At 40.7% G+C, this 26,200-nt stretch overlaps 1 protein-coding gene across 8 annotated transcripts in view; it reads left to right on the top strand.

The window, feature by feature from the left end:
• Positions 1-19,102, top strand: part of Edem3 (ER degradation enhancing alpha-mannosidase like protein 3) — a 60,852-nt gene extending 41,750 nt beyond the window's left edge. The window contains exons 14-21 of one of the 8 annotated variants that reach the window (XM_040737419.1): positions 717-882; positions 1,142-1,296; positions 2,431-2,527; positions 4,361-4,552; positions 5,240-5,405; positions 7,670-7,855; positions 8,981-9,028; positions 15,064-19,102. In XM_040737419.1, coding sequence (XP_040593353.1) covers positions 717-882; positions 1,142-1,296; positions 2,431-2,527; positions 4,361-4,552; positions 5,240-5,405; positions 7,670-7,855; positions 8,981-9,028; positions 15,064-15,470 — 1,417 coding nt within the window. In that variant the 3' untranslated portion in view covers positions 15,471-19,102. Of the gene's footprint in view, positions 1-716; positions 883-1,141; positions 1,297-2,430; positions 2,585-4,360; positions 4,553-5,239; positions 5,406-7,669; positions 7,856-8,980; positions 9,029-15,063 lie in introns of all 8 variants that reach the window. The other 7 variants (XM_005071275.4, XM_040737418.1, XM_040737417.1 and 4 more) reach the window with 7 other exon arrangements.
• Positions 19,103-26,200: the final 7,098 nt, after the last annotated feature.

The raw sequence follows: 26,200 nt of genomic DNA, 5'->3' as shown, positions 1-26,200 counted from the left end.
TTGAGGGCCTATGATGTGCCAGGGATTGAGCTAGGCTAGACTCATACTGCACAACCTGTTAAGTAGACTACAGTCATTTGTTATCGTCAAAGCTTGGGTGCTTTGTTGTGGGAGGTAGTAAATTGACTTACATTTGATGTCGCAATTCCACCTGCTCCCTATACTCTTTCTGACGTCATTTTATTTAAATTTCTCTTTAAAATGTAACATTAAACTACCTGTAGAGGCATGTGCACTGTTCCCCTTGTAATTGCCCCTCAACCATGTGAGTAAATAGATAAATGCTCAGTTTGGGAGATAAATAGTTACAAAGCTGTGCTTACAGCCCTGTGACTGTGTGTTCATTTCCACGGAACTTTTCATAAATGATTTCTTTCCCTTTTAAAGCCTTCTTCATCACTTGCATGCCTGCGTAACAAACGTCATTTAGGTGACGTGCTTATCCATGTGTTAACATTTCTTGAAACTTCATCTGAATTGCCTTTGTGCTGTTGATTCTCCATAGTAGAAAGACTAGTGCCAATTTTTGATAAGATTATTGTGCCTTTGAGGTAGGCAGCTCCTCTGGTGTTTATGCCTTTGTGATATACTTGAGGCCAGGTTATTTTGACAGTGAAAGGTTGGGTCACTCTGTAGTTCTTTGGCTGTTTGAATTGTATTCAATCTATAGTTGATATTTGGATTTTTAAATATTTATTTGTGACTTTTCAATTTAGAATGGATTCGTTCTTCTTGGCTGAGATGTTTAAATATCTATACCTGTTATTTGCTGATAAAGAAGACATTATTTTTGACATAGAGGATTACATCTTCACCACAGAAGCCCATCTGCTACCCCTTTGGCTCTCTACCACAAACCGCAATATCTCTAAGAAGAACACAGTGAGTCTTAAGTTATCTGTCTTACTCACCTTTTCACTTCTATACATCCATTTAATTTTCCTAAGTATAAAGTAACCCATAATTAGAATTCATTTAATATATACGTGGTAGGAGGAAACTGCTTATAATATTGTCTCATTTTCTTTTAGGGTCTCATTCTTGTTTCATAAAAATATTTCCTTTTTACATATTTTTACCTTTTACATAATATTAAATAGCACTATTATTATTAGTTACATAATTTTTTTTACTGTTTCAGACCTCAGAATACACAGAACTGGATGATAGTAATTTTGACTGGACTTGTCCAAACACGCAGATTCTTTTTCCTAATGATCCATTGTATGCTCAAAGCATCCGTGAACCCTTGAAAAATGTGGTGGATAAGAGCTGTCCAAGAGGCATCATCAGAGTGTAAGATGTATTATTTTATATTTGCTAATACTAAGTTACCTCACAATAAACAACAGCACTTAAGGAGCTGTAACAGTACTCAAAAAGACTTTCACCTAGACTAGAGACTGAAGCATATAGTTTTTATAGAATGCAAATTATATGGACTTTTATCTGTTTTTGTTTAGTAGCAGACAATATATAACAATTTTTAGATTTCTCTAGCTCATTTTTAGATACAAAAGATTCATCAACTATTTCATTGCCATGTATGTGTAAGAAAATACTTTCTTCCATTTTTCTAGTTTCTGCAGAGTGGAAAGAGTTTTTGTTAGTGCTTTTTTGTCCTTAGAATTGCTTCTTGATTGTTAACAAACTTTTAGGAGGCACATAAATGAGCTCATTTTCTTCCATCTAGTTATTAGAAAGGCCATTGACACAGGGAGCTAAAAAAGTGAAGTGGGCATTATTATCCACTGATGAAAGTATTGTTTTGCTTTTAAATATTGTGAGGGCTGGAGAGGTGGCTCACCAGTTAAGAGCACTGGCTGCCCTTCTAGAGGACCCAGCTTCCATTCCCTGTACCCAAATGGCAGCTCACATCTGTAACTCCAGTCCCAGGGGGTCTGATGCCTTCTTCTGGCTTCCAGGGGTACTGCATGTATATAGTAGCAGACAAAACACCCATACTCATACAGTTTTTAAAAATTAAAGATAAAAAAATGTGAGAATATATATATTTGGTTTGTTGAGACAGGGTTTCTCTGTATTGTTTTGGAGACTGCCCTGGAACTGGCTCTGTAGACTAGGCTGGCCTCAAACTCATAGAGATCCACCTGCCTCTGCCTCCCGAGTGCTGGGATTAAAGGTGTGCACCACCAACGCCTGGCAAAAATATGTTTTTAGAGAAAGATAGCATACATGGTCTGTTTTATTGGAATACACACACATACATATACACACCTACACACATATAAAAGTGACACAGTTTGTTAGTAATCAGAATTATGCATAGGAAAATAAATTACTCCAGCTTCACCAGTTCTAGAATTCGCAATTTTGCAAGTATCTACTAATATTGCTCTTATTTGTTTTTTTATATTTCACTGCTTGTAATGTGTGGTTGTAAGCCTTGCTTCTGCTTCCTTTCTGCAGAGAGGAGAGTTTCAGAAGTGGAGCTAACCCTCCTCTGAGAGCCAGAGATTTTATGGCCACTAACCCTGAACATTTAGAAATCCTGAAGAAGATGGGGGTGAGTTTGATTCACCTCAAAGATGGGCGAGTCCAGCTGGTCCAACATGCAATCCAAGTAAGACATTGCTGTATGGGCTAGGTGCTGTCTATGCTCTCTAACTGGAGAAGGGTGTGGCATTTGACTGTAGCAAACTCGCTGGGAAAGTTCCTACTCCTGCATAATCATTTGAGTCATTTGTTTATATTAATACCATCAAGGATAGGACTTAAATCTAAATGTTTCTCAGCTTATTGTCTTTCCACTGTTTTATTGGTAGTGGTTAATTTTAATATTTATACAATAATATTCCATACTAGCTTCCAAAAAGTACTGAATCTAAGTACTTCATTCAACACAGAAATCAAGCTTTGAATATATTTGTACCTGAAAAAGATAGCATACCCTTTAGATAGTTTTTATTGATTTTAAAGTTTTTATAACATGAAACCTTTAGGTTATTTACCTTATTAGCACATTGACTCTGAACAGCATAATATTCTGAGTAATTATAAGCTGTAAGCACACTCGAACACCTTTACTCTCAAACCAACCTTCCCACAGCCTCACTTTTCCCTCAGATTTTTATCTGTTTTCTTGCCATCTCCATCTTCCATTTAAGAGTATTCCTGTGTCCTTATGGTCCCGAATTGTGAGCATGGCCCTAATGCTTTTATTTAGGCTATCCATGAAGTAGTGGCCACCAAGTGGTCTCTTAATCTTTAACGCAATCTAACTTTTCTGTAACTCTTGATTTTCCTCTTAAACATGTCTTTCATTCTGGCTCCCAGGGTGTCCCAGCAGTGCAGTCTCGGCTCAGTTGTCACGCTGCGCCTTGTAGCTCTGCTTCCCTGGTACCCACTCAGTGCAGGGCGGCCTGCGACTCCACATGGTGCTCTTTTCTCTATGTTCTCTTCTTCAGCAGTCTTCTCTTTCTGCCACTAACTTTGAGCGGATGGCTTCTTAGACATAATGCATATATATAGCAGTCATCTGAACTTTAACCCTGAACCTAGCTTTAATACATCTGCTATGTATTTGTACATCTCAGCCTCCATCTGCCCTAGACTGAATCGTGTTTTCCTTCTCTGTCACCTTCCTGTCTTTACCTCAGCTCTTTTCTCTGTTTTCCATCCAGAGAACTCTGAGCTCTTTGCAGTGTTAGAAATTTCAGAGTGGGATTCTCTGCCCTCCAGCTCCCTACATCAATCCTAGTTTTTTTATTTACTTTATTTTTTTTTTTTTTTGCAGCTTTTTCCTATGAAGGACATCTCCAACTTCTCGTTGGTTGAGACTTAGTTCTCAGTTATACACAAGCAGAATCAATTATTCCCTTGTGCCCTTTTTCACTTTAGACTTTTTAGCACAGTTAACTTCTGTATGTCTTTCTCCATTAGACACAAACTTAGAGACTGTCTCCCCAATGCTTCAGTTTACTGTGAGGACAGAATAGGTACTTAATCCGTGTTTTGAACCTTATTGAATCTGCTTGCTAGTTTGGAGTTTCAAAGAGGAAAGATGTGGGTCAGACAAGATGGCTTTTTCCCTCAAGGGGGAAGCCAGCGGAGGTAAACAGCAAAAGGGTGCTTGAGCGTTTGATACAAACCATTTCTAATCTCCATCAAAGTGATTATGTGGTGGGAAGAGACACTGATCAAAGTTACAGATAGTGCTTCTCAGAGAGTTTAATTCCTGAAAAGAGTGTGTTGAGGGCAAGTTAGATAAAAAATATTTAGTGGGGACCTAAACTAAAAGGAGAAATTCCCTGCAGAAGTCTGTAATTTAGGAAGTCAGAAAGATGGGGAAGTTAGCAGGAAGGAAAGCTAAGCTAAACTGAATCTGTTTCTTTCATAGGCTGCTAGTTCAATTGATGCTGAAGATGGGCTGCGGTTCATGCAGGAGATGATTGAACTGTCAAGTCAGCAACAGAAAGAGCAGCAGCTACCTCCACGAGCTGTACAAATTATTTCTCACCCGTTTTTTGGCAGGGTAGTCTTAACTGCTGGACCAGCTCAGTTTGGGCTGGATCTATCTAAACATAAAGAGGTATGTGTACTCCAGTAAGCTTACTAAAATTAAAATAGTAAGTATTTGATTTCTTTGTCTCTAATTTAGTAGCTTTATGTCTGAGTGTACATTTTGGGGGCAGAAACACACACTCCTCTGAGACCCTGGCTTCAGTCCTCACAACAAAACAAAACAAAACATTATTATTCAGCTTCCTGCATTCAAAGTGTTCTTATATTTGTATAAAGATCTCTCTGTCTGGGGAGATCTCTCAGTCATTAGAGTGCTTGCTGTGCACACGTGAGTACCTGGGTTTAGTTCAAGTACCCAGATAAAAGCCGGGCATGTTAATATGCCCTCTTATCCCAGCACTGGAGAGGCAGAGACAGGAGGATCCACAAGGATCCCTGGCCAGCCACCCTAGCCCAATCTGTGATCACCAAGTTCCTGGTAGAGACCCGTTCTTAAATGATGAGGTGAATAGCTCTTGATGAATGATAGATGAGATTGATGATTGATCTGTAGCTTCTGTATGTACACACACACACACACACACACACCCACACACACACACACACACACGGAGGGAGGAAGGGGAGGGAGGGAGAGAGAGAGGGAGGGAGGGAGAGAGAATTCTACTTCCCTTAAAGCTTATGACTCTAAAGTTAAATGATTAGATTGTAATTGAAGATGATAGAAGATTTAAGTTACTTTTATTTCTGACAGACAAGAGGATTTGTTGCAAGCAGTAAACCGTATAACGGTTGTTCAGAACTCACTAACCCCGAGGCTGTGATGGGGAAAATTGCCTTGATACAAAGAGGACAGTGCATGTTTGCAGAAAAGGCACGCAACATCCAGAATGCTGGCGCCATCGGCGGCATCGTCATTGGTAAGTAGTCCTCTGTATCAGTGTATTGATCAGGAGGAGGGGGTTGGGGGATTTCCCTTTGCTTCTCTAAAATCTTATCAAAGGGTTTGTCAGGTTTTTATTTTGACAACATAAAGGATAGATGATTCAATGACCTGATAATTCCTATACATATATCTTTCTTGAAAATCCAGATACTGGTTTCTGTATATTAATGTCAGTGAAAGTATTTGGGATAAGGTCTGAGGGTAGAGTTGGAGTGTTGTGCAAATGCCCCACACTCTGGAAAAGAAACTGTGTCCTTGAATCCTAAAGTCTCCAGGTAAGAATTCCGCTCAGCCCCTTCCAGTGTGCAGCTTTTGGAGACCTGGTCCTCCACAGGGTCCAGGCTTTGGAATCACAGGCGTGCGTGTATTATACATTTCTACATTGAGAGTACATAACACAGTTAAAGGCTGCATTGGGGGCTATAACTCAGTGGCCCTGCTTTTGACTCTAGCATCATGACAAACAGAAGATATGAACACAAGTATTAGGATGTATTTCAGCAAAAGAAAATTAATTTTGCTCTCTTTATTTATTCTGTATGGAGACTAAACTGTTGATTTAGGTGAATAAATTTCATTAGTTAAAAAATTTCAGGAGAAATTGTGTTTGGTAACTTAAACCCACATTTAGTGGACCTTCTGAGACACAGCCACACCCATTCCTGTAGATACTGTCTCTAAGTTGCAGGGTTGGGTAGTTCCAACAGAGAACACGAGATGACAGAGTTTGCCATGTAACCAGTTACAGGACATCTTGGCTGACTCCTGACTTAAATTTTTTTCCTTAAGTGTGTATGTGTACAGATGTGTGTGTGTGTGTGTACACATTCATGTGCACGTGTGTGTGGAGGCCACAGGTCAGTGTTGGTGTCTTCTCTGCTGTTTTCCACCTTAATTACTGAAAAGGTCTTTAATTAAGCTCAGAACTCATGAGTTGACTAGATTGACTGGCTGGTGAACTGGTTAGGAGAACCTGTTCTCCTAACTCCCAGTGCTAGGGTTACGGATGAGCATCACCAAGCCTAGCTTTTATGTGGACACTAGGGATCCAAATTTGGGTCCTTATGCTTGTATGGAGGACATTGTACCAACTGAGCCATTTCCCAGCCTTTGAGGCATCCTGTTTATCACTGGCTATTTTCACATTGAGTCTCCTTTTACTGAAGAATTTAGGAACTTGTTGTCACTATGATTTTGACCATTTCTTACCCAGACTTAAAAACAGAGATTTAAATGTCCATCAATCTTAAACACCTTTCCATGTAAAGATTTTCCTTTCTGGGCAGAATCTTGCTCTGTGACATGTGAAAACATCAGGGCAGACATCTACTTACTTGCTTTAGTAGCTCTTGGTGCACACTCCTACATGGGTTCTGTAGAACAATAAGATGATGTTTTTGTTGTCAGAAATTTTAATTTTAAAAAGAAATTTAAATATGTGAGCTTCTTTCTCCTAAGTTTTTTTTTCTGACAAAAGTTTTTTCCTTTGAATAAATTTGTGTTTCTTTTTTTATTACAAGGAAAGATACCTTACCTTAGAAATACAAATTACCTTAGGAGTCATTTGCCTACAGGAGGTAGTAATTTTCTTGTTATTTTAAGAAGGGAGGTTGTCTACTATGTGGAAAGGGATGATTTTCATTCAGCCCAAGAGTAAGACAGTGACTGGCCTTGACCAGGGTGCATGTGAACTGTGAGCTGCCGCAGCTGGGGGTGTCCACATTCTCTTCATCTGGTGCTGCCGCAGCTGGGGGTGTCCACATTCTCTTCATCTGGTGCTGTCTAGCCTCTGGGTGTTTGCAGCTCCTCCTCTTCAGCTCCCTCTCCCTCTGTTCACAGCTCCCATAAGGCAGCCAGGCCCTCATCCTGAGTCACTTTCATGGACTGTTACCCACACTAGCTTAGGCAGTTTGTGCGTCAGTTCTAAGGTCCTAGAGGGACGGGAGTCAGACAGCCATCCTTTGTCGGGTTAATTACTAAGAGGACACATTGAGTTTGCCATTTAGTTGGGCCTATGAAGCAGGTGGTGTGTGAGGTGGCATTGTCATTTTCATCAGGAAACTGGTGTGTGATACTGGGAGTGGATGTGATTGACACTTACACTATCAGAGAATTTAATTGACACTTAACCAGTGTGTTCTGGTTCATGAAATCATTTCTATCAGTAGGGGAAAAGCAGTAACAGTGCATCTCTGCAGTGGATAGATACCCTGATTGCTCTGTTTGTTTTCTGGCTAGATGACAACGAGGGGAGCAGCAGTGACACTGCCCCTCTGTTCCAGATGGCAGGTGATGGGAAAGACACGGACGACATAAAGATCCCCATGCTGTTCCTGTTCAGCAAAGAAGGAAGCATCATCCTGGATGCCATCCGCGAGCACGAGGAGGTGGAGGTGCTGCTTTCTGACAAAGCAAGGGACCGAGGTAACAGCCAGGGCTGCTGTGCTGGTCCTGTCAGTCCAGTAGCCAAAGATGCTGATGAAAGTGACATAGGCTTCCTTTTTTATTTTTGGTTTGCTAGTAAAACAAGTAAAAATTTTAGAAGGTGGCTTAGAATTTTTCTCTTGGAAATAATAGTAATTTATTATTTTTATTTTATTAACATTAGAGTTTATTTATTTTTACTATTTTTCATTAAATTACATATAACATAAAATAAATAATAAATAAACTATTATTTTAATTTACTGTTAATATTTATTAGTAGTAAAACATTTACTTTGATGGCTGAATTAGATGCTTTTAGAATTGTATTTTTTACATGTAGGGTGTCATATACAATGTGATCATAGCTCTGTCTCACCAGCAACCTGTACTCTCAGGCCACTCGACAAAGGCATTAGAAATGCAGGAGCTTCTCCCTGCTGCCATCTACATTTATCACATGGATTTTTATACTACAGGAGTTACTAATGGCTTTCCTGACAAGCAAGATACCTTAACTCATAAAACTATATAATCTTTCCTAGGTTAAAGTGTTGTTAGTAATTTGAAACCACTGTGTAAAGGCTGCAGTTTTCACATCTGAGGGCTTGGGAAAGCTGAGGGATATAGGCTATGACCCTGCTCCTGGTAGCACTATTTTTAGGAAGAGGCACCTGTAGAAGGAACTGTGTCTCCTATCCCCTTAAATGAATGGCACTGTATAATCTGTATGGGGTTGTTATAGTCCATAGGGTATTGACAGATATTCAAAAACTACCTTATGACACATCTTTTTAAAAAGGCTAACAGTACAGTGCTATCTCAGTCAGTGTTTTTGTCTTCTGTATTGCTTTGTTTGTTGAGAGTCTTTGAATCAGCAGCTATTTAAGAGCAGTGGAATGAATGCGTCGGGTGTGTAAGGATGTATAGTCGGAACAGAATACAAACAAGTCCCGATTTTCTTATACCTGCCTGGTACTGGATTTCTTTTTTCCTGGGGCCCTTTTCAAAATTCTCATCTTTCCTACTCTGCTGTACATCAGACCCAGGCAAATTAATATTAATCTGTATAATGCTTTAATACCTTTGCTTTCCCCCTGTTTTCTGCTACCATTGGAATTTCAGCAGCAATATTAAAAGGTAAAATGATTCCAAGCTACATTATTAACAGTAGTAAGTATCTTGCATTAATAAACTGATTATATATGTATGTATGTGTATCACACACACATACATATATAATCTTGTTTCACTAAGTATCATGATATATGATTTAATGTGATTAATAACTTCCATATTCAGTCACTTGTCCCATAATAATAATTCTTTATTGATCCTACTCTAATTCTGTTAATTTTATATTCCATACTCTAGATGAATTCACTAGTCCAGGTCCATGCAAGAGTCACTCTAGCCGGCGTTGGTGGCACACGCCTTTAATGCCAGCACTTGGGAGGCAGAGGCAGGCGGATCTCTGTGAGTTCGAGGCCAGCCTGGTCTACAGCCTCCAAAACAATACAGAGAAACCCTGTCTCAAAAAAAAAGTCACTCTGACAGCAGCATTGTTATATAAGAAATTATTACTTTTGATCATTTTTATTTCTATACAAAGTAGAGTATTTAAAATATTGGCTTTGCTTTATAAGCTCTTTTGGAGGTGAGGGGCACACATGGGTTAACACTGTGAATATGATGAAGAACCTGCTCCCCACACCAGGAAAAACAGTCAGTTCTACTAGAAAAAAGTTGTTAAGGAATAGTACTCCCTTAAAAGCTGTAGTAAAAAAGACATTATGTAAATGGTATTTTAAAGCACTTTGATGGTCCATAACTTTGTTGAGCGGTTAATTTCACAGTGCTCCTTACGGAAGGTTTAAGGTTTGTGTATATAATAGCACTTTGAAAAATGTACAACTGTGTTAGCCAAACCAGGAGGTTATGCATATTAACATCTATCTCTGTAAGAGAAATCAGTGATACTAGTTCAATCAGATCAACCACTTTATTCACTTAGGACAATATTCTAAGAAGTTAGACTCTATAGTGGTTATCGCTAATGTGTCTCATACCACCACCATATCATATACTTCACCTATGTCAGTATTGACTAAGATGTTTGCGGAAAGTGAAGGCTCCTCATTCCCTCCTGTTCTGAGTTAGATTCTGAAGCAGGGACCAGAATCCCACATTTAGACACTCCCAGGCGCCGTTGTAGCACAGCAGTTCGTCGCCTGCACTTTAAGAGACATGGAAGGGGACCCAGAAGACCTTTCTGTCTCCTAGCTCTGGCTCATGAGTTAGAGTTATGTACCCTGAGTAATAAGATCCTAATCCAGGCATCAGACTAGCCGGGTGGTGGTGGCACACGCCTTTAATCCCAGTACTTGGGAGGCAGAGGCAGGTGATCTCTGTGAGTTCGAGACCAGCCTAGTCTATAAGAGCTAGTTCCAGGATAGCTTCCAAAGCCACAGAGAAACCCTTTCTCAAAAAACCAAACAAACAAACAAACAAACAAAGAACAACAACAAAACCAGGCATCAGACTGTCTTCAAATGAGCTTTCCAACTGGTGTCACATTGCTTGCTGACTGAGAAGCCCTTTGTATTTACAGTGCAGGAGATAGACACCCCAGACACGCTCTCTCCTATACCCACCTTTTTTCCGATAAGTATGACTCTTAGGATCTATATATCTGAATGTCCTACCTGCTGGCAACAGGGTTCAAATACTGCACATTCTTTAGATGTTGATGCTCTAGAAGATTGTCAAGTGGAAGTGTTGCTTCCTCTGCGAATCCACTGGCACATCTACAAGTTAGGTTGTCCACACTTTGTTCTTGAACAAAACTTTGATTACTGTGTCTCTTAGTGACTCATTGCTTCAAAATTTGAGTTTTTAAAGACATTTAATAATTCCAACTCTGCCTCACAAACAAAAAAATGTGTTGATGACCTTTAAATTGAAGAGGTTTACAAGTGAGTCAGTTTTCTTCCCTCCTTAGTATTATTAAGGAAAAAGCCAGACGATGGTGGTACATGCCTTTAATCCCAGCACTCGGGAGGCAGAGGCAGAGGCAGAGGCAGAGGCAGGGCAGATCTCTGAGTTCGAGATCAGCCTGGTCTACAGAGCAAGTGCCAGGACAGGCTCCAAAGCTACATAGAGAAATTCTGTCTTGAAAAAAACTTTTTATAAAATAAAAAGTATTGTGGAGGAAAGCACCAGCACTTTAAGTTATAGCACACTGCCATGCTCCCAGCCTCCAGAGCCGGTCGGCATGCTTGAAGGCAGTAGACATCAGCTCTAACCGCTACTTCTGTATTAGTGTTTGTCTGGTAAAAGGCAGACGGAAAATGGAGGCAAGAAAGAATCCCATCTTGTAAACTGCCCTGAATTTAAGCCAACAGTATCAGTCCTCAAATGACCGACCCCATTCAAAGTAGGCTGCAGTGCTGCTGCCCTGGAGTTGGACTGTGGAATCCATTGGGGAAAGGTCTGATTGCGGGGAGGACAGCCTTGTACATGGACAGATGGCTTTCTGCCTGGAGAGGAACAGCCCGGAGTTATGTCAGGAAACCATGCTTGCCTGCGCTCCTCCTCTCAGCAGACATGTTTCCGTGTGATTTTACCTTAGCGGTTTTTCACATCCCTCTAAGTGGAGCCATTCTGTGCACAATTCCAATGCCCCTTCTGTATGTCATTTTTTTTCTCATTCTTGGCAGAATGGAAGTTGGTTTTTTTTTCTTCTTCAATATAGTTCAGTGATTTTATTGCATGATTACTTACTCTTCTTGCCTCTCTGAGCTTTGCTTTCAGTCACCATAGAATGTGCTGGCAAATGAATGACTGTATAATACTCAGACTCTTAAGTCTTTACCAGCATCATCTTCCCCTTTTATTAATAAGGCCCACTGATATTTTTTGGGCCTTTGTCCAGTCTTTTTGTTTCTTGTGTTTCTGACATGCCATTGCTGGATCAGTATCACACCCTTTAGGCTGGTAACGGGTGCCTGAGAGTGAAGACGTAACGATGTGTCTAACCTCAAGTCTTTGAGTCGTTGTTCCTCTCAAAGCCCAGGCTGGCTTGGCTGCCTTCTCCTCCTTGTTCCGAGAATTCACAAGCTTTTACAGGCCGAATAGGAACACTTGCACTCCTGTCCTTCTAGCCCGTTTGTTTATTCCTACGCTGGTGACGTAGAAGCTTTGTTTGGGATACGTTTCATATGATACCTCTTCCCTTTCTGAATCTTTTTAGAATTTCAATTTTGTGTAGTACAAAAACTAAAAGAAGTAGAAATGAGATTCATTTTGGAATCATGTATTCTCATATTTTTTAATAGAGAGTAGAAAACTGTTAAGTGTAACAACTTCCTGTTCTGGAACATAGCTGTAAATTTAATCAGCTCTTGTTTTTTCTTTTTATTATAATTATATAGTATTAAGCAGTATGAACCTTATAGCTGTCATAATTCAGTTTTGTTGTTTTTTTTATTATATAATGAAAAATGTATGATTTATCTTTGGTGTTTCTATTGAGGAGTTACTGGTATTTGCAGTTATTTTAGTTTTCTTTACCAATTTTTTATTAACCTTGATAGTATTCTTAAAATTAGACTTGCTCTATGTCTTAGTTAGGGTTTCTATTTGTTGTGAAGAGACACCATGTCCATGGAAACTCTTATAAAGGAAAACATTTAATTGGGGCTGGCTTGCAGTTCAGAGGTTTAGTCTATTACTGTCACGGTAGGACATGGTGACATGCAGACAGACATGGTGCTGGAGAAGAAGGAGCTAAGAGGTCTACATCTTGATCTGCAGGCAGCAGGAAAAGAGTGAGACACTGGGCCTGGTTTGAGCATCTGAAACCTCAAAGCCTATCCCCCAGTGACACACTTCCTCCATCAAGGCCATGCCTCCCAGTAGTGCTACTCCCTATGAGGCTGTGGGGGCCGTTTTCATTCAGACCACCGCACTTGAGTTTTAGTATACAGTTAAAATATAAGAATATAGGGAATACTTGTGTTTCTTTTTTTTTAATCTACCCTGCTTATTCTGTTATTTTATGACATTAACTAGATCCAGAATAATAACATATCACGTGTAACTCAGAAGGGCTTAGTCACAGCAGTCTTTGTTACACAGGACAACCCTGCACCATCCCATCCTTCTAGACTAGAATAATAAGATTGAAAAAGAGACTCTACGACTTTGTTATTCTCCTTATGGTCACCTAGCATAGTAAGCTCCGAGCTCCCTTTTCTTATCTTACTCCTGTTCCCCTGTTTATTTAATTGTGTTTCTTTCACAGCTCAGAAATCTGAGATGGTAACAGGAATAAAAGGAATAAAGTATTGCATAAAAAAAAAGTTATGAAGGAAGAAAAGGAAACTGAGTTGTCTTTACCTTCAGCCTCCCCCTGCCAAAACAAGCAAACAAACAAACAAAAAACCCAAACAGTCAGACTGGGCTCTTAGTGTAACTGTGGTGCTTCTGACTCCAAAAACAAAACACAAACAAAAAAACTGTCCTAGTCACTTTTCTGTTGCTGTGATAAGACGCATGGCAAAGGCAGCTTAAAGAAGAGCTTGATTTGGATTACATTCCACAGGGTCCCAGTCCTTAATGGCAGCTACCGCATGGCAGCAGGCAGCTGGAGTAGGAAGTTGAGAGGTCACATCTTCAACCCTAAACAGAAAACAGAAGGAAAATGAAATGGGACTAGGCTATAAAACTAGTCCACCCTGAGTGAAGCACTTTCTCCAAAGACTTCACCCCTAGCTTTCCACTGGGGACCGAGTGTCAATACTAAAGCCTGTGGGTAACAGTTCTTATTTAAACCATCATACCATCCAAAAACCAAGCATGTGAACTTTGGAGAGCAAGCATGTACCGGTGTGTGTGCACAGAAACTTCTAAACAGGCAATCCTACCTGAGAGGGTGACTGTCCGTGCTCACCTGTGCATTCCTGCTTGTCCACCTGTCCTGCAAGGGCTAGTGTGCTTTCATTCTTTTCTCCTCCTCTGCTGTGAGCTCTGCCTCCTTTCCGAAGGAGCCCTCAAATGTTACTACTGCAAGCTTTCCAAATACATCATGCCTATCTCCCCTATAAAACATGGGGTCTTTCACTTACTGTCTAAATATCCATTGTTTGTGGGTACCATTTCCTCATGGGCTGTAAGATGCTTAATAAGACAGGCACAGTGTTTGTTTTCCCTCCTCATTTTCTCTCTGGCACCAGGCACAGTGGACACCCTGGAGAGCTCTAGCTGCATTGTAGAAACTGGCTGAGCAGGGTGTAGCATCTGAATGACAAAGCTGCTTAAGTACTTTACTGTAGGAACTTAGTGTTTCTAGGGCATTTATATTTCATATTCACTACAAAAACTTTACCTACTCAGGCTCCTAGTGAATTTTAGAGTAGTTGTTTAAAGTTCGTAGATATCCAGTAATAGTCTTATTAACACTCTTAGTTCTTGTCTTTATAAAAATATTTTATTTGATGAGTCATATTAATACCTCTAACCCTTCAGTCTTTTTGTTTGAATCTAAATGGATCGCCGAGTAGTAATTTTACTTTCCAAGAAATACGATTTCAAATTTTAGCAATGATATATGCTATTAAAATATTAAAATTTATTCCATTTGGGATATTCTTGTGTGCAAGTTTTCTTTAATTTAGGTGTTAATAAATTGTGTGTGTGCGCGCGTGTGCGCACACATGTGCCTCATTGTATGTGCAGGTGTGTGTGTGTGTGCTCATGCTTGTTCGTACACACGGGTTTGGAGTTAGAGGTAGCTGTGAGATGCCAGCGTGTTACATGGGTCCTGGGATCCAAACTTTTGTCCTAATGTTTGTGCAGAAAGCACACTCAGCCACTGAGCCATCTCTGGCCATGATTTTAGTTATATGTGAAATTTTGTATACATTTTAGTATTTTTGTTTAGTGCTTTTGTCACTTACTAATATTCACCCAAGTCAGCCTTGTGCTATTAGTTATTATTATTCCTTTCCATTTGGAGTGACATTTATTTTCTCTGCCAGCACATTCTCCCCATAACTACACAGGAAATGAGATTGTAAGACCTTGACTTCAGGGTTTACTCTTCTGCATTGATATGAATGCTTTATTTCTTCATTTTGTTGCAAAGTTGTAAGTGTGGTGCACTTTTTAGGAGGGAGAGTGATGTGTTTGGGTTTTTTCCTATACAGATCCTGAAATGGAAAATGAAGACCAGCCATCTTCTGAAAATGATTCTCAGAACCAGAGTGCGGAACAGCTGCTGCCGCTTTCTCAAACAGTTGACTTGGTTGATCAGGAGACCCCTGAAAACCCTTTAGAGTCCCACTCAGAGCCATCATCTCCAGCAGACATGGAAGAAGCTGCTGGCTTTGCCCCTTCTGAACAGAAATCTAGTTCCACAGAAAGCCTTGAGACTCCAAGCCTTGATGGTGAATGTACAGAATTAGATAACCAACTTCAAGAACAATCAGAAACTGAGGAAGATTCGAATCCTAATGTTAGCTGGGGTAAAAAGGTCCAGCCTATAGACTCCATATTAGCAGACTGGAATGAAGATATAGAAGCATTTGAAATGATGGAGAAGGATGAACTCTGACTCTCTGTAGACTCTAGTGGTAGATATTTCAAACGAAGACGTAAACTGTGGTTTTCGATGCCCTCTACCAAGCAGGCGCTCCTGCGAGGCTCTGAGCAGTGCTCAAGCCCGTTCTGACTGGGTAAGTACTTTCTGTAGCAATCTGGAGCATGAGTTAGAGCTGACCTCACCGAAACTGTTCCATCCAAGTGGAAACTCAACCCCTCAAATGAAGCTATTGCATACCCTGAAGCTCCCAGGCCAGGATGACTGGCCATTCCTGGGTAGATGAGAAACAAATTCAGCTAATAGGGAATGGGAACAAGAGTCAGTGCAGCTTCCTAATTGAAGGGAGCACCACTGCCTTGGGCTTGGGTCTGAAGCCCTTCTGAGAAGATCTGAATGAGCGTTGTGGTATTCTGTCCTTGCTGCCTTCACAGGAACACTTTAAGTGACCTACAGCTTATGAAGCAGATACAACTGCTTTCACCTGCTTCATTCAGCAACAAATGGTCAAGATGACTTGATTTCTTTTTCTCTCCCAACAATGTCCTTGCATTTAAACCAAAGGTGAAGCCAGTGTACTTTTTCCTGTGAGTTTTCCTATAAAGACCTATTTTGGGGGCAGGAAGAGAGTCACATAGATATAATGGAAACTGGTTGCTTGATACTCGGGGTAAATAGAGAGAAAGAGAAACTATAATGTTGCAATATCAACTTCCCATTGGGCCATAGGGGACTACTCTAAATGGAGATCAGCATTAGATCCTTGTGGGGTAGATTATGTCTTTTCCAGTTCATTTCTCTTAAGGTGGTTACTCTAGCCATCAGCCTTACTCCATCTCATGTTCGGTATCCAGTCTGAGCCAGAAGGCTCATCCCAAGCCCTGTTCCATTTCCCTATCTTATGGAGCCAAGATGAACCATGGTAGTGTCTGTAATCCGGGGTGACTGCCATCTTTCTCCTTTGAAGCTGGTTTCTACATCACACCCAAGGAGTCTGTCACGTTTTCTGTTGAATCATGGATTTAAGTTTGTTTAATTTTCTTTTAACAAGTACTCCTTCTGATGTGGACTTGAAAATTAGCCTCTGGTGACCTGTGAAAAAAAAAACAAAAAACTATATAGCCATATAAGTAAAAGAAAAGATTTCCTTCCTTCCTTCCTTTCTTTCTTTCTTCTCTCTCTCTCTCTCTCTCTCTCTCTCTCTCTCTCTCTCTCTCTCTCTCTCTCTCTCTCTCTCTCTCTCTCTGTCTCTGTCTCTCTCTCTCTCTCTCTCTCTGGTGGCAGTTTGGACTGGCCACATTTAATTATTTTTGGTTTTGCTTATTGATAGTACTCCATTGAAATCATGGTTTTATTCATTTATTTATTTTTAAACTTATTTTAATTACTTCCAAAGGAATTTTTGAGAAACTTAATTCCTTTTTACCATGGCATTATACAATAACCTTTTTCTAAAACATGGTTTTGAGGTACTGAATAACTTAGACTATATATGGAGCTGTTAAAGACAGCAGTGCTGTATTGTAGTTGTGTATATTCATGTACAGTATGTATTAGGTCCTAGGTAAACATGCCCTTGTGTAAGGAGATAAATACCTGCTTTCAAAAAAATCCCAGCTAAACATAATTGGGTCAGTAAGTAATAAATCTTAGAATTCACTAGGGGATGGGGTAGTACAACAAGTTCTTTATTGGCTTGTAGTTTAAACCTGACACCAAAATGGGTATTTTTAGTCCCTCTGCATGTGAAGTTTGGTGCAAGATAGAACCATAATACACAGCGTATACAGAAGGGTAGATGTGCTTTGTTCATCTTAATTGCAAAGCTGCCAAAATAGCTGAAGCTTAGATTTCTAGGACTGGGGCTTGGAGAAAAGGAACAGATGCTCCTTCGAGATTTTGATTACAGAAGTCTTATATATGTATTGATTTTGTATTATAGCACAAGGCCATTGCTGTCTAGGTCTAACTGTTTTAAGTTATCAAGTTAGCAGCATAATTTTTTCCTCTTAACATCATGAAGGATCACATGACACACTAGGAAAGGCCAGTTTACTGCCACTTGCTGTTCCTCTGGCCACTAGGAGGCGCGGTTGCCCTTCATTAAGGTTTAGATGACCCTATTGAAAACCAAATCCTTGAAAGAAATAAATTTAAGATGTTTTACTTAATATCTAGAAGGAATAATACTCGGTTTTTCCCTACTTAAGAAAGGAGGTATAATACTGTTCAGCTTCAAAACACAGCATTCTAACTGATTCTACATTCATTTTCTTATTTGACATACTGCCACAAAATAGTCTTTGAGTTCATTAGAAAATTTTAACAGCATAGATTTTTTTTTAAAAAAAATGTTTTTGGTTGTTGTTTGTTAAAACTTTTCACAGATATTTTATTTACTTGCTGAAGATTCAGGGAATTCTGAGACCCTGAGTTTAGAAACATCTGGTCTACCTCAGTTAAATGTTGACTGCTTAGAAATAGAGCTGAAATGATCACCACAGCCATAAAATTGTTTGACTAAGAAAGATTTATATAATGTTTACAAACCTGGAATCAAGTGTGGATCTTACCTGAAAGTTAAGAGTTACCTGTTAGAGCAAGTATTTAATTCAGGTATTTTCAAGTTTTAAAACTTGTTTATCTAGTAAAATTAGGGATAGCTTTTTTTTCTCACATTAAAAAGTCCATTGAAATTATATTCCCTAATTTGCAATGTTTTCTCCATAAAATTTAAGTGTGAAAGAACTATAGTTTACTAGATGTGTTTGGGGTGGGATGTTTTGTTAGGCTTTCTTTTTTCTCTTTAACCTATGTAATAAGCTTCCAAAAAGAGTGTAATTGTTTCAGAACAAATTATTTTGTAATTTTCCTTTTTCTTTACAGTGTTAGATATTTTAAAATGAAAAATTATGCATTATCTGACTTTAATTTAACTAATGTAATAATTTTCTCGGGAATTCCTAAGTTTCAAATTACCATCCTCTAAACTTTTCTTATAGCAAAGCCAGCGTTTGTCCTCTCACCAAACCCCATGCAGATTCATCGTAAGGAAAGCTCAGCCTACGTAGTTCAAATAGTGCTCATAATTTTAGAGGGGTGGGTAGCATTCAGTAAATATTCCAACTGGTTGTTTTATGCACAAGGCTACAGTCAGAACATAGGAAAAAAAACATTCTGTGAATGAAACATTGTATGTTCAGATTTTATAAAAGACATTTTTAAAAGCCCAATTTACAGCCGTATATTTTCTTATGATGTAATTTATGAAAAAGCCGTCTGTACTAACAGGTGCTGTAACACTACTGTTGTTGGGTTTTATCGTTTGGTGATAAATGTATACAATATTTCTAATGGAAACTATGTACTGTGATGTAAAAGTCTGGGCAAAAATGTATATAATCCTTGTATATAATTGTGTATTTGATTATATTACTGATTGTAAATTTAATAAAACATGTAAATATTCTGGTCTAGTTTTAAATTTTGAATTTTTAAAATCATTGTGCAAATATCTAGTAAAATTTCTCTTTACTGCAGGGCAGTGAATTTGGGGGCATTTTGGGGTGTAGAAACCCAGGCAAACATCAGTTCTAAAACTCATAGTGCCTAGTTCAAACTAAATAAATACTAATAATTCTGTGTCACTATTGGTGCCATTTATGTCTTGAATTTACTTATTTAATAAAACCACTTGCCCTCTTTTAATATTCTCATCAAAAGTAGCTTTATTACTTTTTTTTTCTTTTTGAGATAGGGTTTCTTTATGTATCCCTTGGCTGTCCTGGAGCTCACCCTGTAGACAACCTCTGCCTCCCGAGTGCTGGGATTAAAACCGTGCACTACAACCACCTGGCTATTAATTACTTCGCTATTACTGTGTTGGAGACTATGACAGAAAGCAACTTTGGTTTCCTAGGGATAAGATCACCATCATGACAGGGAGCGGCAGTGATGAGACACAGTGCACTGCATAACCCTGAGAACACACATCTAGGACTGCAAGCAGGAAACAGCAAACCGGGGTGGCAGGAGGCTTTTGAAACCTCAAAGCATGTCCCCAGTGGCACTTCCTCTAGTAAGTCCACATCCCACAAACCTCCCCAAACAGTGTCAACAGCTGGGGATCAGAGCCTATAGGGGCTAGAGGCTGGTGGTGGCACGTCTCATTAAAACCATCACAGTAGCTGTGGCTCTTTTCTGTTCATCCTAGGGAGCCATTTCCTTCAGAGACACTGCAATAACCCCGACCTCTGTACTATCCTAGGGTCTGAGCAGATAGGTTAAAAACTGCATAATGACCATTATTATTTGTAAGACTGGGACAAGTTCCAAGCATCTTACAGTGTCAAATTTAGTGACTGGTGGTGGAGCGGGACCACTGGCTCAGTTCCAGAGGCCACTCTGGGATAGGCTCAGTGGGTCACCTTCCTGGCTTCCTCAAGCCTGCTTCTCCCTCCAGTTCCTGCTTGCCTTTTGATTAGCCACACCCCCTGAAATTGGCACATCTCCCCTCCAAAACTGGTTGTTAGTCTTGACAACATCTGTTTGGGGGTTGTTTGGACAATTAGTCAAGCTTCACTATGTCCCCACTCTTCTAGGACAATGAGTGCATTACTGCTAAACTATGAGGCTACTACTAAAGCAAACTTGAGAGGTCTGTCTTTAAAGGTCAATGGAGAATAGGAAACACCAGCACCTACCTGCTAATAAAGCCTGAGGACTTTACCAGGCCTAACTCACTAGTTTCACGCTTATGTTGGACTAGTTAGTATCCGCTATCTTCAAAGGGAGTGCTGCTGATGGACCTACTGAAGATTCCTGATCTGTAGAAGAATGCACTTGGGCTAGCCTAGGTTAAGATGGGAGAATTAAGAAACCTGTGGTACTCCGTAGGGCAGGCACCTGTACCACCAGCTCCATCCTACTGACTGCAGCAGGAGATGCTGAGGGAATGTTAGGGTTTATATTATCATGTGACTTCCCAGAGTCAAAGCTTCCTCACAGGGTTGATCAGAGAACCAAAGAGTAAGTAGGCAAAAGTTAGAGGAACTTTAGTTTCTAGCTGTTTGCACGGGAGTCACACCACCAGCTGCTTTCCTCCACTTGCTCTGTTCACTCTTTCCAGCTTCTTCGATCTGTAGGCTAGTCAAATTCCCCCTTACAAATGGGCCTAGAAAGCTGCTAGCACTAGAAACACTAAGCCGTGAAGCTAGTCTCCTGCCCTGCCTTAGAACTATTAAACCAATTCTAGCCTGTCTTTACTAGCAGCCACGGAGATAGACAGTTTCAGGGCCAGATCCCTCTTAATCCACCTTCAAAAGGGCACTTTGCCTTGGGGAAAGCTTTTGTGAGTGTGGAGCAGGTTCAGGAGGGCAAAAGCCCAGGCTACTCCACACACCAACATTTTGGTGTCCAGGGCAGCTTTGAGGAAAGGAAGAGGTCTCAGCAAAGAGGTCGGCTGTGAGAACTTCCGGGCAGGGGCATCACGTTTGCAGTCACTTCAATGTGGTTCTTGGCTGCCACTTCCTATCACCTGGCTGGCCTAGAGTGCCACTGATTCCTCTAACCTTAAGTCACCATGATTGCAGTGACCATGATGACACAAGCCAAGTGTGCCTGGTGGTCTCCCATTCAGCATCTGTGATACGTCAAGCAACCGTGTCAGTCTTCTAGCCATCTTAGGACATTCTTGTCTGATAGCTTTGTGTGTTGAGCATGCTCTTAACTGAACATGCCCAGTACATCCTAAAAATAGCCATGTCCCCACCCAGAAATGCTTTTCCAGATGGATAGGCATATGGAAAATTCTGAAGCAAATTCGCTACCATTCTTTGTCATGGGACACTTGCCATTTAGGGGAGCTACAGCCAATGGTCTCTTGCCTTCTGACAATAGAAATCTACTCTTGGATACCTTGACTGTGACTTTTTGGCTTTCACTCAGAAAGATGTGCATTCATCGTGTTCAGTTATTTTACTGTATGACTAGAGACATTTTTTAAGGGGCATGCTCTCAGTCTGTAAGCATCATACCCAGGTTGGTGGCACCACTTGGCCTCATCAGGTTTTCCAGAAACAGTATCACTCCTAGCCTACCTTCCTACCTTACTTAATATTAAAATTTCTTTTGCTGAGCCAAATTGGCAAACCTTAAATGTTTAGACCAACTGCCCACGGCTTATGCAATTATACAAAGAATACCTTTTGGGGCTGGATGGAATCAAATCCCACTGCTGACCAGCCTCACTTAAAATCATGGCTGGGCATCTCAGATGAGATTCGGTGCTTCCTCAAATTCTAACCATATTTCTCTGATAGAGGTTGGCACCTTGGAATAAGTTTCATCCTTCCCAAATCTCCTGCATTTATCCCTTATTATCAAAGAACACAGATGGAAATGATTCAACATTCACCAATCCATCACTGAGTGTGTCCTTATACAGAGGCATCCCCGAAGGAGTCCAAGGATTCTTTTTACCCACACACTAAAGAATTGGAACCTCAGATGAATCAGATGTACCAAAAAGTGGGAAAACGAATCAAACTATTAGACTCCATTTGGACCCAAGGGTGAAGGAATACTGGCCCTCTGTCTAAATCCTTTTTCACACCATCAGGAGCAGCATCACATGGCCTCCATCACTGAGCAATGTGAACAGAAGTCCTGGGTACCAGGTTGCAATAAGAAGCCTCATCCATTCACTGAAACTGAGCAGCTCTTCGTCATCTAAAAGGATAACAAATCCACACATCTCCTCCCAAATACTAGGGCAAAGAATGGAAATTTGGACACATCTAAATGTCTACAGGTTAATGTTTAATAACAGTATGATACATCAAGGCAGAGAAATAATGATACGCATTTGTTAAAATGTGGGTAAGGAATGTTGAGTGTCTAAGGGTATGCTTTTTAGTGTTCATTAATGCAGTGATAATCTCTTGCTCTTGTTCTCCAACTATGCTCTGGGAATCCATGAGTAATACTCAAGACCATTCCAGATCTTGTTTCTATAAAGACTTCACTGTCAAGTCTACAAGTCACTGAACAAAAATTACCCGAGCAATGAGGGTTTTGAAAATGGATAATCTAGATACTATGGGAATGTATGAGGATTCAGCCCAGTGAGGACTAAAGCCTGAAGCTGTGCTGTGGTGGATGTTAAGGTTTTTGAGATACCCCAGCTCCAAAGATTAGGACTGCATTTTTGCAAAGGCTAAAGAGTTTTGATTTATAATAAGAATTTTGAATTTTGTCCTTAAGGTAGTGAGAAAGCACTAAGAGGTTTTATATAAATCAGTGGCTTGCTGGAATATAAGTGACCCAGGCACCATTATGGTGAGGAGTACAGGGTTGGGAAATGGGAGGTTGCAAGGGCAGAGGGCAGGGGGCAGAAGTGAGGGGAGAGAGAGATGAGTGGGATTGGAATGCATGGGGTGAAGTCCACAAAGAATCAATAAAAAGTTAAAAAAATACCATTTGACAAAAAATAAGTGCATGCATTACTTTTGTAATATACTAAATATAATGTGTATAATGTACATATATTACATGTGTATAATATATAGTATATAGGTATAATATTATTTTTCAATATAATGAAAAATCTAGATTATCTATCATATGTGAACTTGGCTCTGATGAATTATTAAACACACACACAAATATACATATAGTCATGATCTTAACTCATTTAACAAACACTGAATACTTCCTATGTGTGGGGAAATTCAAAGCCCAATAGTATAGCAATAACCCAAAAGGCTATAGAAGACACATAAACAAGTGAATAAACAGAGTTTGGGGGGATAATATGTTAAGTGCATAAGGAATGGTAGAAATCGACAAGGGCAGAGATTCTATTTTAAATAACAGACACTGATACACTAAAGTATCTGTAGTTATCTCTGGATAAGAGGCAGTTGCTCTTTCCTTATTATATGTAGTAGTCTCCCATTATCCATGGGGGAGTATTTTCTAACACGCCCAGTGAATGCCTGAAACATGAGAGAATATTAACCTTACATAAACTACTTTTCTTTCCATTCAGTGTTACCTTAGGACGTCAATCATAGCAAAAGAGTAACAATGATACTAGTTGTATTGTAATAAAGATGGTATGAATATAGCTTTTCTCCTTGTCTCTCAAAATACTGTACTGTGCATGCCTTTCTTAGGACAATGTGTGGTGACGTAACGCCCACAGGAGCTGTGAAGTGAGGGTGAGGTGAATGATGACGTTGGCATGGGGACACAGTGTTAGCTACTGTGTAAGGCTTACTTAAGCACAAGCACAGTTCCACAGAACGAGTCATCTAATAGCGACACAGGTACAAAGTAAGTGACTGCCAGGTGGGTAACACATACAGAGTGGATACACTGGCTGCCCTTTGAGGAAAGCCAGAAACCTAGATGAAATCTCATTTTAAAACACCTGAAATCAACTAAGACAACATTCCCAAGGTAACCAACTTAAGAGAAGGCCGTGTTGCTTCTGGCTCATAGTTTGACAGGTTTCAGTCCATGGTTGTTTGGCTCTGCAGTTCTTGCATCTGTGTGAAACAGAACATCATGGTATGCAGGCAGCAAAACTTCTGTCTTCGTGGTAACGATTTCCTAAAAGGTTACACTGTCTCCTCACCCCATAGTGTTACAGGCTAGTCACCTAGACGGTAGCATATAGGCCCCTGGGTGGCATTTAATGTGTGAGAATTTTTCAAAGTGGCAAATACCTAAGAGAAACAGTTAAGTGTGTGTGGGGGGTGATTTATTTGATTCTCAGTGTTCAAGGCTTCAGTAGGTGACTATCATTTGCCATCGCTATGGCTGTGGTGGGGTACAGCGCCATCCTAGCAGGCCATGTGATGGAGGCTGCAGCTCGCGGCAGGGTGGTTGGAAAGCAGCCCACAGAAGGGGAAGGGGGGAGCCTGGAACAGGAACATTCTTCCATGGAAACCCCAGGGACCTCTTTCCTCCAATCAGGTCCCACTTCTTTATTTGTTTATTTTGGTTTTTCGATGCAGGGTTTCTCTGTGGCTTTGGAGGCTGTCCTTGAATTAGCTCTTGTAGACCAGGCTGGTCTCGAACTCAGAGATCCGCCTGCCTCTGCCTCTGTTTTCATCACCTCCCAGAAGTAGCATCAAGTTACAAACTCACCAACCCATTCATGAGGCCTTGTAACTCAATCACTTTGCCACAAAGCCTACCTCTCCTCTGAGAGGAGTCCAAGCCTTCAACACACCATCCTTTAGGGCAGGGACATTTTAGATCCAAACTGTAAGAAGAGTAAAACTATAACAGTGTTAGAGCCAAACAAAAAGGGTTTCCAGTCTGCAGCCTTTAACTTGTCAGAGCGTGGAAGGAAGCCTCCTCCACACTGTTAGAGGATCACTCACCATTCTTCAATTCGAGATCAATTGTTCACACCAAAGGCATCATCAGGGGCTGAGATTTTCCCATGGTGTATCAGTCACCCTTCCTGTCAGTGATTATGTGGCTTTCTAATTCAGAGCTCTGGTTCAGGCAGGTAGGTCAGTGGAAACTGTCCCTTGTCCTTTCACCTTCCCACAATTTTCTGTCAACCAGAGGTGGTCTTCGATCGGAAGCAACGAAACTGTCTCTCCCCAACTGAATTCAGATCGTGCCTCTCTCAGTTGGTCTGGCCAGACTGCTGCTGAGTTTCACCGTACATCTTCCGACCAGGACTCCTGGGGTTTCACAGTCTCCAGCAGCCTTGGGAGAGCTACATACCCAGCTACATACAATTTCTCTGCTCAGCTCAGCAGTGGTTTCTTCCAGTCCCGGCAACTTCTCAGGGCAGAACAGGTTAACTGCTAATCTAACGTGGTGAACGGGGCCCTCTGCAGAGGCCCGATAGAGAAAAGGACTGCCATTTTTCTGTGTCTTCAGCAGGCACCCTAACACACCCGGCAAGGTGTGTGACTCTTTACCCTCATGGTAGCTCGGCAAGGTGTCCCTGTAGTTTACAGAGATGATTACAAGTGCCTCTAAAGCCACACAGTCAGCTGCTGAGGGTGCCTGGGAAGTGAAGGTCCTAGTTCCTGCCAAAAGGGTGGGAATGGGGAAAGGGAGTGGTCACAGACTCCGGCTTCTGGTTTCTGAGTTGGGATATTTATCAGACCCTTCAAATGGTAAACAAGTGAGCTAGCTCTCCTTGTTTCCAAGGAAACTGCCAGTCTCTGTGATCTTTCATCACACTGCCAGACCTGAGAGACATCTTTAACCAGGAGTAAAAGGAAAGGGGGCCAGTCTGGGGAACTCAGAAAGGATAGTCACTAACTAGCCTTGGATGAGCAGAATGGAATACTTAGTCTGGAATGAGGAAGAAGAGATCAGCATCTCCCCAGACCTTTATCCTGAATGAGCAAGGGTTTGAAATCCCTGGGAAAAGTCAAAGAAATGACGTGACAACTTTATGTCAAGATAACATCAAGAAGCTTTGTACCTGGCTCACATGGGAGCCTTAGGATTTCAGAGCTGAAAGGTTGCTGAGAGCATCATATCATCCGTTCTCTTCAGCGGGCTGAAAACAGACGCCAGATGTGTGAAGTGATACACCCATTTGGATCGAACCCCTTCTAAGCTGCCTGCGGCGAGAAGGCTCTGCGCATGTGCCGTGGGGTCATGATTTCACTTGGCAGACTCCGCTTGTTCATCCCTCCTTCGCAAGTTATCCTCCAGCTAGTGAGATCATTACCAACTTCAAAGCTGCCCCGAGTTGCCCT

This window comes from Mesocricetus auratus, unplaced genomic scaffold, assembly GCF_017639785.1.
Source record: "Mesocricetus auratus isolate SY011 unplaced genomic scaffold, BCM_Maur_2.0 Super-Scaffold_100676, whole genome shotgun sequence".
NCBI classification, from domain to species: Eukaryota; Metazoa; Chordata; class Mammalia; order Rodentia; family Cricetidae; genus Mesocricetus; species Mesocricetus auratus.
The sequence above is the reverse complement of the archived record's forward strand: the minus strand, read 5'-3'. Positions and strand labels throughout refer to the sequence as shown.